This window comes from Sphaerodactylus townsendi, linkage group LG02 (assembly GCF_021028975.2).
Source record: "Sphaerodactylus townsendi isolate TG3544 linkage group LG02, MPM_Stown_v2.3, whole genome shotgun sequence".
Classification (NCBI taxonomy): Eukaryota; Metazoa; Chordata; class Lepidosauria; order Squamata; family Sphaerodactylidae; genus Sphaerodactylus; species Sphaerodactylus townsendi.
In genome coordinates this window covers 1,599,979-1,616,428 of record NC_059426.1, presented here as the reverse complement: position 1 = coordinate 1,616,428, position 16,450 = coordinate 1,599,979, and the positions used below count along the sequence as shown (strand labels likewise).

Genomic DNA, 16,450 nt, shown 5'->3' with positions numbered 1-16,450 from the left:
CTTCTGCAGAAGCAGTCTGGGAGGCTGGGAGACTGCATCACCCCCCCCCCCACCACACCCTTCCCTCAGCCAAGGAGCGGCAACCTCTCCCAAAAGCCACGTCTCTCTGCCTCCCTGCGGATGCTTCCAGTCGGGCAGCCTGGCTGCTCTGCTGCAGCAAAACCAAACGGAAGTCCAGCTCCACCTTACGAAAGCTCGCCCTGCAATGAATGCTGTCCATCTTTCAGGTGCCCCGTGGCTTCCACTTTGGGCAAACCCAGTTCTGGTGCCAAAGGGAGGGGTGCTCAGCACTGAGGTGCAGCTCTGTCTTGGCATCTGCCAACATCTCAGGGAGCAACTCAGGGAGCGATCCGTGGCTTGGCGATCCCCAGGAAAAGGAGAGCAGCCGGGAACCCATTTCCCCACTGAACACACCCACAACTCACCTGCCATGGGGCAGAAGCCAAATTTCTGGTCAGCATCGTAGTTTGGGGTGGTGCCACACCACTTCATGTTATCTCGCCGCCCCTCTGAGGTACAGTCTGTGTAATTCCGGTTGTTGTAGATGAAGGGGAAGTGGCACAGGGCGCCATTGGAGTTGCCCCCACGGGTTTGAACCAGGACTGCAGAAGAGCAACAAGCATCAAGGAAAGGCCTCAAAACTCGGCCTGAAATCTCACCAGAGGTGCAGCTCATTCCCAGCTTCACCAGGTGTTGTGATACTCAGGACTATGACAGGTTGGGTAACTTAAGCAGATCTATACCTTCAGAGCAAGAAGTTCAGCACAGAAGAGTGTAAGGAGCCTGCTTTCAAATCTTATTTGCTTATTTTCATTTATTTGATTCATTTACACCCCACCTTTCTAAGGCACCTGACACCATTCTCCTCGCCTCCATTTTATCCTCACGTCAACCCTGCAGGGTAGATTAGACTGAGAAAGAGTAACTGGCCCACAGTCACCCAGTGAGTTTCCATCAATTCCACCCTAGATGGAATTGAGTCATTTGAGTCCACCACACTGTCCTCTCCCAGAGGACAAGAGCTTTCTTTGTTTAGGAAGATTAGCTCCCTTAAGATTGCAAATTTTCCTACAACTGGTCTGCTCACCCTGCAGTTTTTGCCCAGCGTGACTGGCTGGCTTTTTTGTTCGGTTGCCCTGTGTGCCAGCTGCTCTACCCCTCTCCTTGGAACCCAAGATGGGCACTGAACTCTACTTCCAGATCTACTCCTCTCTACAAGAAAGGTAGTTATCACCCTTTCCACAGTGACCAATTCCCTCACCTCTTTCTATATCCTAGGCCTCCTAGGAATTCCTTTGTGTGCTTGTGTTTTACAAATTGAGACTGTGCAAATTTATTATTTTATTTTCTAATAAAAATCATTAAATTTTATTTTCTGATTCCTGCAGATTTGCTCCATAAACTCTGGTGGTCTGTGGTCACTCCCTCTTACAAAGCAAGGTCTGATCCCACTAATTCCTCATTCTAAAATGGACAGATCCTGCCATTTCGGGAAACAACCTGTCTTGTTTCAACCAAGCACAGGTACCCAATTAAGTACAGAAGGCACGGGGAGTGACCTTGCCCACCTCCAGATTCAGTGTTTGCTTTGCAGGCAAGGGTTTCTGCAGTCTTTCAAAGAGCTCCACTTGTGGCGCCAACTGCGTCCAAGGACAGGATGGGTTTACAGGGTCTCCAGGAAGAGCCCCTTCTGCATCCTCTTGGGTTAGAGGAGCGCATGGAGAGCAAAAGGCACCAGCTGTGCCATCCCTGGGAGCAGCTGCACAAACAGAGCCGTTCGTGAAGGGCAGGGTATAGACACATTCCCTCAGACTCCCAGTGTGCATGAATTAGGTGGGGTAGGCACACTGTGGGAGAGCATAAGTGGTTCATGAGGCTTTTGAAAAGATCTTGGCTTTCATCCCTAATTACAGCCTAATGGTCAGAATGAAACATGCACTTATGTGGGTCTATTTTAAGGACTTTTTTCGTTGCTTCATGAGGTTCTTTACATTGTAAAGTTATAATCAATGTTACCCAGTCGCTAAAGAAAGCACATCGTTTAAGAACATCAAAGCAGGATGAAAGTAGGTGCAGTTTTAAAAAAGAAAACGGGCAGAATTTTCTGCCAAGACAGCCCAACGCCAGACCCAGAAGCGAACCCTTAAAATAGGTCCACCGAGTCTAGTCTCAGGCTGCCGAGATTCAATTTGACTTTTTCTAGAAACACTGTTCACAGCATCTAAAAAGAGACCCCATTGTGCATAATCAGGCTTCTAGCAAGCGCCAGGGGCTCACTGGCAGACACCCCAAGGCCTCCAAAGCAGATATGGCTGACTCGGCAGGACAGGAGAGTCCAGGCAGGGACCTTGGAGCAAAACTTCCCTAAGGGTGGTCAGAAGAAGCCACGTCACAGCAATGCTGCAGAGACAGTGGCAGTGAGGCCACTAGAAAGCAGGGACTCCTGCAAGGACTCTGGAAGAGGGGAGGCAGCCCCAGCGTGGCCCAGAACAGCTGGCCATCAAGGAGGTCTGGGGGCTGCAGGTGGGCGGAACACTCTTCTTGCAAGTAGACAGGAAAGCCAATGTTGCCAGCCCAACCACATCCCCCAGCGAAGAGAAGGTGGGCCATCCCCCTCAGAAAACAGGAGATCCTGGAAAGGCCCCCTTCCTGCTGCCGCTACACAAAGCTGTGTTACAATTCAGAGCTCAAATCCCTTTCCGTTCACACATCAGTTTGTGTCTGAAAAAGAGGAAGGATAATGCAGAACAACTTCATTTCCCCAGTGCTAGGACAACAATGCACCCCTCAGGCTAGCCTGATGTCGTCAGATCTCGCAAGCTGAGGACGGATGGCCCTTGTTAGGACTTGGCTGGGAGACTGCCAAGTGGAGCGGCCAGCTTCGGGTTGGGAAACAGCTGGAGATTTGGGGGTGGAGCCTGAGAAGGTGGGGTTTGGGGCAGGGAGGGACCTCAAGGGAGTGCAGGGTCACCGTCCAAAGCAGCCATTTTCTCCAGGTGAACCAATTTGTCTCCTGCAGATCAACCGTAACCCAAGAAGACCTGCAGCTGCCACCTGAAGGTTGCCATCCCTAACACCAAGGAAGCCTGGGGTTGCTTTGCAGAGGCAGACAATGCAGAACCACCCCTTTCCTTGACAACCAACAGGGTTACCGTCAGCTGACTATGATTTGACAGCACTTTCCAGCAGCACCACTATGAAACCGTCAACCGTAATAGATACTGCCTGAAGAGTCTGGCATCATTTTTCCTGAAGGATATATGCATTTCTGCTCACATGCCTGACCAGACAAGAGAGCTGCCATAGAACTTTCTAGGATACAGTTACATACTGAGGGATAAGAAGGTCTGGAGGACAGGATTTTATTCAGAGGCTTACTGTGGCCTTTTCTGCTTTCCAAGCATTTAGCATAGGACAGAATCAGATAGTCACAGAGTTGGAAGGGACCATAGAGGCCATCTAGTCCAACCCGCAGCTCAATGCAGGATCAACCTAGAAGAGCATCCCTGGCAAGTGTTGATCAGCTGCTGCCTGAAGAGTGCCGGGGGGGAGGGGGGCTCACCACCTCCTAAGGCAGCTGATTCCACCACTGCACAAGTCTTACTGAAAAACATTTTTTCCTAATATCCAGTCGCAACCTTTCTCCCATAATTTGAACTCATTATTGCATGACTCGTCTGCTGCCCACAGGAAGAACTTCCTGCTCTCTTCTACATGACAGCCTGTCAGGCAGGACCCCTGCCATCGAACAGGATCCTGGTTCTCTCTTTTGGGTTCCTGCTGTGTTTGTGCTCAGCAACCTGTAGCAATGTAGATTGCGCCCAAGCGCCAGTGGGGCTGAAAGCCCTCTGGCTCCGCCTTCTTGCCATGTATTGCTCTTGTTTTGATGTCCCCAGAGATGAAGGAAGGGGGGATTACATCGGTAAGCATGAAAAGGACACTTGTGAGGCCAGTTGTTATAACTGGCTTTCTCTCTGTGGCCCCGTTGATGTCTGTCAATAAAGACCTTTGATTGAAATCACTGTGTTCAGTACTGATGCAGATCCAGGGCTTGATACAACCCTTAAAACACTTAGAGAGAAATCATGACCGTCCGCCCCCCCCCCCCCACTGCTCTTCTTCAGACTAAACATTCCCATGTCCCGCATGGGCTGTCAGGAGTGGCCCCTGCCCCCTCCCAACCACAGACACATCTAGGCTAACGGGGATCGGTTCAGCAGGGGACCAGGGAGTGGATGCTGACCTTCTATGTATCCACCCCTGTCTTATGTTGTGTTTTGTTCTGTTTCTATGCACTTAGTAATTTAGATAATTAGGCTGCCCCTGATTTGGAATCCGGAAGGGAGGAGGGGTGGAGGACGCACCCGCAACCCTGACAGGAGACTATCGCCTTGGCCTTGGGATCCTCGGAAACAAAGTCTTTCACACCTCATTGTTCTCACATTCTATGGGAAGAAGGGAGGGGGGAATCCAGGGGAGTCAGAGGAAGATAAATATGACTGTAAAAGCTACAGTCACCAGAACTGGCTTCCTGAAGCTGAGTATTTGCTGCCAACCCAATAAAGACTTCTGAATCAATATCTAGAGTCCGCTTATTGATCGTTGGTCCAAGACTTAACACCTGCCTTCCCGTGATCGAGTCCTGCCTGCCAGGGAGCAGGTTCTGAGCACTTCCAGATTCTCTCCGTCTCTTGTGCTACAATCAACATAAGACTTACAGAGAGACGTTTGAGGACAAACCTCTTTTCCCTCAACACACACTTTATTTGAATGAGGAACAAACAGATGTTTCCTCTTATATGACTGTTCGGCTTCAGCTGCCTACTTAAGGAATTCCTGAAATTGATTTCACAAGTGACACATGTCATTGGCTTAGCGCCACTTCTTGCAGGCTAGTAATGGACACAGGTATAATTTGACTGAATCGAAGCAGCAAAGGAATCTTGGTTGAACTGCAACCAAAAAATATATTGTCAAAGGCTTTCATGGCTTGATTCAACTGGTTCTGGTGGGTTTTCTGGGCTGTGTGGCCGTGGTCTGGTGGATCTTGCTTCTGATGTTTCGCCTGCATCTGTGGCTGGCATTTTCAGAGGTGTATCACAGAGGGAAGTCTGTGTAACAATCTGTAACAGACTTCCCTCTTTGATACACCTCTGAAGATGCCAGCCACAGATGCAGGCGAAACATTAGGAACAAGATCCACCAGACCATGACCACACAGCCCGGACAACCCACCAGAACCAGTTGCAACCAAAAACTTTCAGAGCAACTTCCTCAGAGGCACTCAGAATGGCACACGCTCAGAGCAGATGTAGGATGGATAGATATAAGATGAGTAGAAATAGGCTGCGTAACACCTGGCCAGTACACGTGAAAGGGATCTGGGAGTCTTAGTAGACCACAAACTGAGCATGAGTCAGCAGCATGATGCAGTGGCCAAGAAAGTCAATTCAATTCTGGAATGCATCAATAGGAGTATAGTGTCTAGATCGACAGATGTAATTGTACGTCTCTATTCTGCCTCTCTATTCTGCATTGGTCAGACCTCACCTGGAATATTGTGTTCAGTTCTGGGAACCACAATCTAAGAAGGATATTGTTAAGCTGGAACATGTCCAGAGGAGGGCAACCAAAATGGCAAAAGGTCTAGAATCCATGCCCTACAAAGAGAGGCTTAGGGAGCTGGGGATGTTTAGTCTGGAGAAGCGAAGTTTGGAACCAATGTATAAAATAATGATTAGAGCAGCACACGCAGTGTTGGCGTTGGGCTGGAAAGATAACAAAAAATGGACAGTTTCAAAATGGATGGAATACATATGGGAACAAATACAGTTAGAGATCTTTGAGAGACTGACAAAAAATAAACTATGGGAAGAAAAGATGGAAGATATTATGAAACTATGGACAGTGTATGAAAAATGGATGGAAGAAGCCGGATTTAACAAAGAACTATGGAATAAGAGAATAAGAAGAATGAATCTCCTGCTGCTTGCATAAAATAATCAATAGAAAAGGGGGGGAGGGGGGAAAATGGAAAAATGTATAGATGAAATGAAGATATTGATTGTAACAAATGTATGAATATTCTATACAATAAAAATTTATTTAAAAAAATAGTCTGGAGAAGCGTAGGTTAAGGGGTGACGTGATGGCCATGTTTAAATATTTGAAGGGATGTCATGTCAAAGAGATAGCAAACTTGTTTTCTGCTGCCTCAGAGAATAGGACATGGAGTAATGGATTCAAGGTGCAGGAAAAGAGATCCCACCTAAACATTAGGAAGAACTTTCTCACTTGTCGGGGCTGTTTGACATTGGAATTCACTGCCTCGGAGAGTAATGGAGTCTCCTTTGGAGGTTTTTAAACAGAGGTCGGATGTTGGGAATGCTTTGATTGTGTGTTCCTGCATGGCAGGGGGTTGGACTTGATGGCCCTTGAGGTCTCTTCCAACTCTATAATTCTATGAGCCTGAATGGGTATGGGTATCAGATATGGAAGGGAGGATCACTTCACACAGATGCTGTTCCACAACGAAGACCAGGTGATTTGGATGGCCAAAATTTAGAGATGTCAGATGAGAAGAATTTTATAATTGTAGCTATCTTAGGGGCTGGAAGCATTTCTCTCAGAGGGAAGGGGATGAGAAAATGATTAACATCATTCATATGGGCAGTTTTAGCCAGACGTTACATTCCCTCCTGGATTATTTAACTACACCTCAAGAGCCCCAGTTGAAGGTGAGTCTTTCCATGTCGCGTAGGCAAGAAGCTGTCAGGAGAAAGCCCCCACAAGCCCAGTCCCAGAAGAAGGTTCAGATTTCTGCTATATATGGCAACCTGGCTGAGGATTCCAGATTTAAGGGTGATGTCAGAACATTGCCGAGATCTTACTCAAGAGGAATCTTTCCCTCAGGCCTAATATGGGCATTCTGGAGTGATGGAAACACAGCCAAGAAAACGTACACAGAGAAAAGTTTCACTGGATCAAAGAGGCAGCTTGTCTCTGGCCACCATCTCTATGTCTAGACATGTCTTCCATATCCCAAAGTTGGAGGTATGCATTTAGAGCCAAATAAGTTACAAGTCTAAAAGAGTTTCTGCTGAAGACACTTTTCCACATACATTTATGGGATCAACTGATAAAAGCACAATAAAAGAATGAACACATGCAACCGTAGAGGACTTTTCTTAGCCAAGGACAGGCTTAGCTTCTCTGGAACTCTGCAAGTGATGCCTGGCAGATCTCAACAGCTTGGCACCCACACAGCAAAGAAGAGGCTGAGCTCCCGGACTCAGAACTGGCAACGCCAAGCTCCACGCATGACCAAGGAGAACTTTCCCAAGATTATCTGCCAACTCTATGCCAAATCAAGAAACTAAAGCCAGATTTCTTAGGTCTAAAGAGAATTTTTGCACTGGATTCAGATCCACAGTTACTCCATTCTTTGGACCCCTGAAGCTGCTTTATAGCCTTTTCCCCATTTCCCCTGCCACTAAGCCCCACATATATTCCTAGCTTACAGCTATGTCAACGACAGAATTCAGAGGAGTGTCAGCAAAACTGCAATTGTCCAACTACAGTCAGCCCAAATCTGTGATTCATTTCTCCCCAATATTCATTTGTTTTAAAGAGCTTACCATTTTGTTCTGTGCAGAAAGAGTATCTCTTTTCCTGATCAAAGTCTGAGGTTGTACTGCACCAAAAAGTCCCATCAGTACGGCCCTCTGAAGTGCATGCATAGAAAGTTCTCCCATTATAGGTGAATGGGAAGACGCAAGGCTCCCCGTTAGAATTTCCACCATAGGTTTGGGTCACAGCTTTAAAAATAAAACAGAACACTGTATTACGATCCTGTGGCATAATCACAAATACAAGATTGCATTGGACTTATCAAGGAGCCACAACTTTAATTGTTACAGCATTGAATGCCCTTCTTCCATAGTCCCCTCTGATAATATCACTGGGCATTTATAACAACCGTCCACGTGAGCGAACATTCACAGCAACCTGTGGGATAAGTCAATATGACTGTCCAATCACATATGGATGCCCGAGGCTGTGAACTCCTGGTTTGCCTACGTTCAGCTAAGGGTGGAGGTGCAATTGGAACCAGGGATCTCAAACTTCCTGTCCCATCTGGACTGAGCTTCTCTCATCCGTCCCGTTCCCTTCTCCAGTTGCAGACCAACCAGACTCAGCTGCCGCACTCCAAATTCCAGCAGTTCCACATCATTGCTGAACAGCACAGACGGAGCCCCGCAGCACAAATGCCACAAGGCCCAGCAGACCTCCCCCACCCAGCACCCACTCCTGGAACCGGTCACCCCAGTAAGAGGGGAACCACCAATGGACTGTGCTCCCTACTCCCAACATGGCCAGCCTCTCCAGAAGGTGCCACAGTTACAGGCATCAAAAGCCACTGAGAGACCTGGGAGATGTACAGAGGAAAGCACTTCCCCTGGCGATGATACTCACTCAGGACAGCGCAAACCCAGACTGAGATGGGTCTAGAACAGTCCATCTCTTCCAAGACTACCAAAATCTGCACAGCCACCACCAGCTTAAGCCTCTTGCACAAGAGTGGAGTGTTGGTCCCCAGGAGACTGCTGTTGAGGTCACTCATCCAAAGATGCCTCCTCCCAAGAGGGGTTTCATGACTGGCTCTTTCAAATGGATCAGGACTACACCCTCCCAGAGAGTTATTACCTCTTGTCCAACCTAGGCTGGCTTGACACCAACCGCTTCAAAGGGCAAGGATCAAGGCTAGTTGTGGTGGGCAACGTGCTTCTAAGTTGCTTGAAAAATCCTAATCCCTTTCGGCAGTTCCCCTGCAGGTTCTGCCTGCAAGACTACATTCTGCAACCTGCGGGCCTCTCGGGTGATCAAGGAACGTCAGATGTGGTCTGCACCTGTTTCCTGGCAGCTGACTCCGTTGCCCAGACAAGTGCAGAGCATGTTCTGGGCGCCCTGGGTCTTGAGCCACTGCATGCCCACAGAATACACCATGCCGCTGTCGGTGACGCAGTGCCCGTACGGCGCAGGCTGGGGCTGGGGCAAGTAGAGGGCAGTCTGCACGTCGGTGAAGGTGGTGGATCCAGTTCCTAAGGCAGGAGAAAGAAGAAGACCGCCATGTTTACTGATAAGACCCTTGCCACGGAAATGGCACAGCTAGGATCCCAGCATCCTCTTTGGCACTGTTTCCAAAATGTCCACCCACCCCCATCGTAGCAAAGCGGGGCATTCCAATCAGACAGGAAATCAGACTGGCGGGCTCTCCATGCCTGAAGGCCAGGACCAAACGGGTGGGACTCTGGGAATGGTCAGAGGAGGTGGGGGAGAGGAGGGATCATGAACCATCCGGCCCTCAGTCATCATGAGGAGGTGTGTGTGAGACTGCAGAGAGGACAATTTGCTGGGAATCCTCGTGTGCATTTCCAGAAAGGGGGAAAACAGAAACGGGATCCTCTTCCAGACAGTCATCACTGACCAATTCCTGTGGCTTGCAGGGATGCGTGTCTCTCGCATTTCCACTCCCCTCTGCCATTCCCTGTGCAAACACACTGCAGGAGATTCCCTCTGTTGTCCTTCTTGCTCCAAGTGTCTCCGATTCTGTAGGATGTCCTGGTGTCCTGGTCATTGCACCTGTCTGGGAGGGAAAAGAATACAGATGGAAGGGGACACAAACTGAGGAAACAGCCCTCAGCTCAGTTCAAAGACTGTTGATCTGTCTTCGCTGCCACAAGCCAAACACAGCACCCTATTTACCTTACATCTTGATTTGTGCCCGTTTTCTCAATCATGCTGCGGTGTATTCCCAGCAGCACCAGTTTCCCTCCCAACTTAAGAAAAGTCCTGCTGGATCAGGCCAGTGGTTTGGTTCATCCGGTCCAGCATCCGGTCTCACACAGTTGCCAGCCAGTTACTCTGGAGCAGAATTCAGGACTTTCCTGCCACTGAATGGGGTAACGTGGCCAGTCATAGCAAGTGTACATGAACAAGACTATTAAAAAACCTGCTGTTGACACCTAAGTTGAGTTCTGGTTTATAAACTGGAGGTCAGACAGTCCCCACTTTTATCTGACAGTAACACTTTTTACATACTTACCTGGGAGTAAGACTTGCTCCACAAAGCACTGGTTATTATGCTACAGCAAGCTCTACAAAAAGACAGTCCTGTGTTCACAAGACAATCCAGGTGTGAATGAATGCAGCAAAATAATAGACAGCCCAATATCCAATGCTCTCTGGATGCAACCTTTTCACCTGCTGAAATAAACTGAATCCACATGCAACCAAATATGAAAAAGATTAGGATTTAATTCATTCTTCATCTATCACACCTTTGTGATATTGTCATCAGCCTTGGTAGTCCACTTCCTGCATTATACAGTATTGTGTGTCATGCCATAAACGTGGACTTCTCTCCAATTCCTTAATCTAATCCTACTGTGTTGTCTACTGCAGACGTTCCCAATCCTTTTAGTCCACACACACCTTTGGAATGCGTACATAGTGAGGCAGGAGCAACTACAAAATGGCTGCCACAGGAAGCAGAGACAGGCACAAAATGGATACTGCAGTTTACCTTCAGTCACATTGTGAAGATCCCTGTGCTGTGGTGGCAGCCGCTGCCAAAGTGATATTTTTTTTAATTGGCATAGCCAATCAACTCTGCAATGGCCGATCAGGCCCCCTTCCACACAGCAAAAGTACAGCGGGTTGCAGTTGGGACAAAGGAACCCGCTGTCCTGTCAGCACGTTTGCATATTGCGAATGGCTCCTGCTCGGCCGTTCACTCAGAAGCAGCTGCAACCAAGCTATTTAAAAAGCTATTTAATAGTGGACAGTGCAATTCTTGAAAACCCCAGTGTGTGGGGGGGAACACGGGGCGGACTTGAGTTAGGAGTGGGATTCATGCGAAGATCCCCCCCTCCCCACCAGATTTTATACCGTCGTTAGCCTGCATTTATTGGAAGGGGCCCAGAAGCCTTGCTGGCAAAAGCTCCACTTGGCTCCACACACTTCACAAAAACACTTGGTAGGCACCCTGCCGCCCACATGCGCCATATTGGGGACCCCAGCCTTTTGGAGGTCTCGTTTTCTGTTTGTTTGTGTTCCATTTCATAATCTACTTTGAGCCTCAGCCAAAAGATAAGCAAAGAAACAAAGTATTCTAGGACAGAGGTATAAAATTTCCTGAGGCAGGTAGAAAACAAATGTGATAGTGAACAGGAAGGGCGAAATGTGGACAGAAACTCTCTCAGTATAATCACAACATGTAGGACGACCAGATTATTTTTATACTGTTAAAACTTTACAACGCTGAAAACACTGAATGCTTCAATAATGTATTATCACTGAATTCAGTATTGCACACGATTGTCACCAAAATAATTAGTAGTAGTAGTAGTAGTAGCAGCAGTAGTAGAAGAAGAAGAAGTAGTAGTAGTAGTAGAAGAAGAAGAAGAAGAAGAAGAAGAAGAAGAAGAAGAAGAAGAAGAAGAGAAGGAGGAGGAGTTTGGATTTATATCCCCCTCCCTTTCTCTCCTGCAGGAGACTCAAAGGGGCTGACAATCTCCTTGCCCTTCCCCCCTCACAACAAGCACCCTGTGAGGTGGGTGGGGCTGAGAGAGCTCCGAGAAGGTCACCCAGCTGGCATGTGTGGGAGTGTACAGACCAGTGGCGAATCTGCCGGGCGCAACTATTTTGGTCACGTGGGGGGCGCCAAAATGTCCCCCAGGCCCCCACATGTGAAGCAAAGCAAGCGGCACTGGCAAGCTGCTTTACACAGCATTTGGCTCAGGCTGCCTTGGCCCCGCCCACTCTGGACGCCAGGCTGTCGCCCACTGGGCCAGTCCCACCAATCATTTCAAACAAGCGATAGAGCAGGAGGGTGGGGGAGCTCCACCTCCCTTCAACCCAGTGCCGACTTCAGCAGCCTCAGCCTGTGTCCCTCGCAGCCACCTCGTGCCACAGGAAGGTTCGTTTTTCCTCCGCCGGCCCACGGCTCCCCCCCTCCTCCCCGGCCCCAACAGGCAGACCACTGGTGGTTTCAGTTTCTTCCTGTGGCTGCCGCAGGTGCAGGGCCGCCGTGGGCGCACTCGTGGAGGGGCAGCAAGTGCCGCTGGCGGCCGGGGACTTCCTTGTTGCTTCAATCATGACTTTCTTAAAAGGGCAATTCTCCAGAAAGATTGCTTAAAGGTTGCTTTCCCCTTTAAGCAATCTTTGGGGAATTGCCCCTTTAAGAAGCACAGAGCTGGCTGCTGGAGCGGCAGGGCAGTGGGCTGAAGAGAAGCAAAGAGAGACTTTCAGCGGGATCTCCACGCTCCGGCTCCCCCCCCCCCCCCATCAGCCACTGATACTTTTTCTACTAATCCATGAGGAAAAGGAGCTAATGGCTAGTACAGTGGTGGCGAACCTTTGGCACTCCAGATGTTATGGACTACAATTCCCATCAGCCCCTGCCAGCATGGCCAATTGGCCATGCTGGCAGGGGCTGATAAGGAAATAACAGTCACATAACCTCTAGATGCTAAGGACTTTCGCCACCACGGCTCTAGGCTGATCTGATTTTGGGGTGGTCTATGTCTATTTTTTTTTTAAAAAAAAATATCATCGCTGTTTACTGATGTGTTTTAAATTTAGAAAGTGAGATTGAAGCTTGGGATGTTGTAACTAATTTTATTTAAGCAGACTTGAGCATGTATTCTTGCTTCAGAATGCAGGAAATCTCTTGCTGGATCATATTTAAGATTCTAGTGCAGCATACAAGAACCCCAGATACCAGATGACCCACTGATTATTAGCAAACTACTAATGAGCCATGATCTACCTTTTACTCAGCCGCTGTAGATCCTCCAGGCCCTTTTTTTGGCCTAGACGTTATGACAGCTGTAGGGCATTTACCCTTCTCTGACAGAATGCAGTCCTTTTAGAATTGTTGAAAAGCCAGCGCTGAGTTTCTCAAAATTTGATATGTCCAGCTCAAATTTTGTGGAAAAAATTCCCTCATTGAATGTCAATATAGGGCATTTTTAAAAAGTTAATAAGTCTATATCATGATGCAGTTATTCAAGAAGGTGATTTAATAAAGGAATGGGACTATGCACCACACAGTATCTTGCTTTCACTCTATTGTTATCTACTAATACAATTCCAGTTTTTGTTTTTTTAACACCTTATGTTTAATACGTATGTACTGATTTCAGATTTCTGCAGTCCTAGTTCTATTGCTTAACCTATCAGATGTCTTATTGTATTGATTGCACAGAATTACACTGTGTCATCCACCTTGAGTTTCAATGAGAAAGGTGAACTATTATTTATTATACAGTGCTGAAAAGTGCTATCAAATTGCAGGAGACTTATGGCAACCCTACAGGTGCTGGATATAGTACCGTACCATAAACGTTTTAACAGCAGTAATAAAACATTTTGAAAGCATTTTGAAAAAAATTGTCTAAATGTTTGATTTCTGCTGAGTGGTATGGACTATTGCTGTGTTGGGGCATGCTCTATAATGTGGTGGCGATTTAGAAATGACGTGGTGCAAAAAATCATTGTTTGGTTGTGGTGGGGGAGGGTGGCCGCCCATATGGGGGGGTGGGTGCCAAACCCAAGTTTTGTCCCCTGGCTCCAGTTTGCCTAGATACACCTCTGGTACAGACTAATCTGAATTCCCCAGATAAGCCTTCACAACTCAGGCGGCAGAGCTGGGAATCGAACCCGGTTCCTCCAGATTAGATTCATGAGCTCTTAGCCTCTTACGCCATTTGCTGTAAATATTGTATATATCTACAGTAGACAAAAGAATTAACATTACATATTTCTGAAGACTGTCCCTCCATTAAAATGTTCAGATTACACATTTTGATTAAAATCTTGTCATTTCACTCAGTTTTTGAAGTGTTCTCCAAAACTTGCCAAGTCTGCTATTGGAAAAAATTGAATACGTCCTCAAACTTTTTCATGATACACATTTTGAGTGTAAAAGCCTCACGCCTTAAGAAGCATTTCACTCATTCTAATAGAGAAAATATTCCACAGAGGTTTTTTCAGTGCTCCCCCAAATTTTCCCATTTTCCCACTGGAAACACAAGGAAAAAACATCTAGAGATTTTTTTCCATTTTCCCCAAGCCATCACATTTCTGCCCTGGGACCAACATGTGAACAAGCTTTCTAAAATGTCCAAAATTAACTCTCAATCCAGTGTCGTTTTACCCACAGCATGATATGACACAGAGAGAAAACAATGCGCAGTTCTTGCACAAGAACACTGACACCCTCTTCACACACATGATTGTCTAAGAAACACCCTACCTGCCTCACCGTTCACACAACCTGTGTGGAAAGCAGAGAAACCTCATGAAAACCTTTCCCACCTTCTTCCTCTGCCTGATAACTGAAACCAGCAGAAAGACTTGCCAGACAGAGGGAATTCCCCCTCTCACTTGGTGAAAGGAGACCTCTGCCTCATTCCAAATACTTACTCAATATGTTTTTGCAACAAAAACTAACATGTGAGAAACACATTAAAAAGAAGCAAGATCAGTTTTATGTGCATTTTACTGTGCATTTTGCCAGGTAACTGGCCTGCAGCTTGATACTTGTCTGTGTGGATGGGCCCATTGGGATTAAACTTTCCAAAACATTCAGTGCTAGCAACCCAAAAACCTTCTGTAAAATTCAGCAGCTGCTCAGACAGATACCTGGATGGGAATAACACCAGGTGGACATCCATCCTTTTTTTGTGGGGGGGGGGGGGGGAACTGTATCTGTATTCCAGCAAGTACAGACTTTGTGAAAAAGCTAGACAAACTTAAGGAAACTGTCAAGGTTCTTAATCAGGCTAAAAATCAGATAATCATACAGTTGGAAGGGGCGACACAGCCTAGTCCATTCCCCCGTTTAATGCAGGATCAACCTAAGTTTGTTCAGCTGCGGCATGAAGACTGCCAGTGAGAGGGGTGGGAGCTCAACACCTCCTAAGGCAGACCTGGGCATTATACGGCCCGCGGGCCACATCCGGCCCGCCAGATGATCCTGACTGGCCCCCCTGCCTTGCTGGGGAGCAAGGCGTCTTTGAAAGCCCCGCAGAAGCCGGTTGCCTTGGCTGCCAGCTTCTGCGGGGCTTTCAAAAGCGCCTCACCTCCCTGCCTTTTGGCCCAGCCCTCCACAATATTTTCTGTTTCTTATGCGGCCCCATGGAAAAAATAATGAGACCTCCAGAATAGCACACAGTTCCACGGGTGCAGCCTATGCAGTACGTGTACAGCAGGACTATGACATCTTGCAATTTGGATGTTATGCCTCTGTTGATAGACTCCAGGACTGCATTAGCCTGTTTTGCTGCTGCATCACACTGGCTGCTCATATTTAGCTTACCGGCCCCCCATACTCCAAGGGTAGCTATTATGAGGAATCTCATTATTGTAAACTGTGAGAGAGGAAGATCAGAAGAGCTCTGATGATCTCTCAACTCTCTGGGCTTTCGTGCACAATTCGTTTAATACGTTTTGAGGAAGAAAATAAAACATTTCCTCCAAAGAGTTCCGCATTGTTTTTACCCCAACATTTTATTTCCACCCTCAAAATATTTTCAATGAATCCCCTTTTAAAATGATTCTCTGGCTTAAATGTTCTGAAAATGTCATCAGTTCCTGTGCCATCTACTGGCTACATTTCCCACACTTCTCTGCTTCCCTGAACTTCCTACCTGGTGCCATTTTCTGAGCCCCCAGCCCCCTTGCCTGTTTATCTGCAGCATTTCTCTGTTTGTTCTTTTATTTGGTGGGTCAGTCTTTGAAGCATTGAGTATACAAGGAGTATAGAACACAGCACAAGGCTATGAAGCATCGATTCAACACAGAACTCAAAGGAAAAAATCATGTCACAGCGGCAAGGAAGCGTTTCAAGGGGGTGAGTGCGAACAAAAGGGGGAGAGTTAGAAACATTTTAGGAGATGTGCGCAAAAGAGGGCCCCTGAGCTTTAGAAAATGAATCTGAAAAGGCTGAAAGGATTTCTGCTCTGAGGTTATTAAGCAAAATGACTCTACAGAGACTGGCTCAAAGTGGCCAGAAAAGGTCCACAGAATCCAGGAAATTTCTGAGCAAAATAGGATATGCAGGCAAGCCCCAGAAAACTTTGTGCATTAGACGGGAGATTAGAGATCATGGATCATCTCCAAGATAAACAGAGGGCTGAGCTACAACTCACAGACCAGATGTTGGACTTCAACTAGGGTTTAAATTCCAGTCAGTCCACTTACAAATGAGTGTTGCAAGCAAGTCCCTGTGGCTCACCAGCCCCCCTGCATTATTTGTCTAACAAATTCCCAACTGGCGCTTTATAAGCCTGTTAAGGGAGCTCACATAGTAGAGAGATAAATAAGTGGCTTTGCGGGGGGATGGGAAACAGTTCCTGGGAAAAGACACACAAAACATGTGTAA

At 47.3% G+C, this 16,450-nt stretch overlaps 1 protein-coding gene across 1 annotated transcript in view; it reads right to left on the bottom strand.

The window, feature by feature from the left end:
* The window catches only part of FN1 (fibronectin 1), a 77,332-nt gene that overhangs the window by 54,718 nt on the left and 6,164 nt on the right, over positions 1 to 16,450 (bottom strand). Inside the window, exons 6-9 of the mRNA XM_048483538.1 lie at positions 9,488 to 9,646; positions 8,910 to 9,101; positions 7,638 to 7,817; positions 426 to 602 (exon numbers count right to left, since the gene is read on the bottom strand). Coding sequence (XP_048339495.1) covers positions 426 to 602; positions 7,638 to 7,817; positions 8,910 to 9,101; positions 9,488 to 9,646 — 708 coding nt within the window. The remainder of the gene's footprint in view (positions 1 to 425; positions 603 to 7,637; positions 7,818 to 8,909; positions 9,102 to 9,487; positions 9,647 to 16,450) is intronic.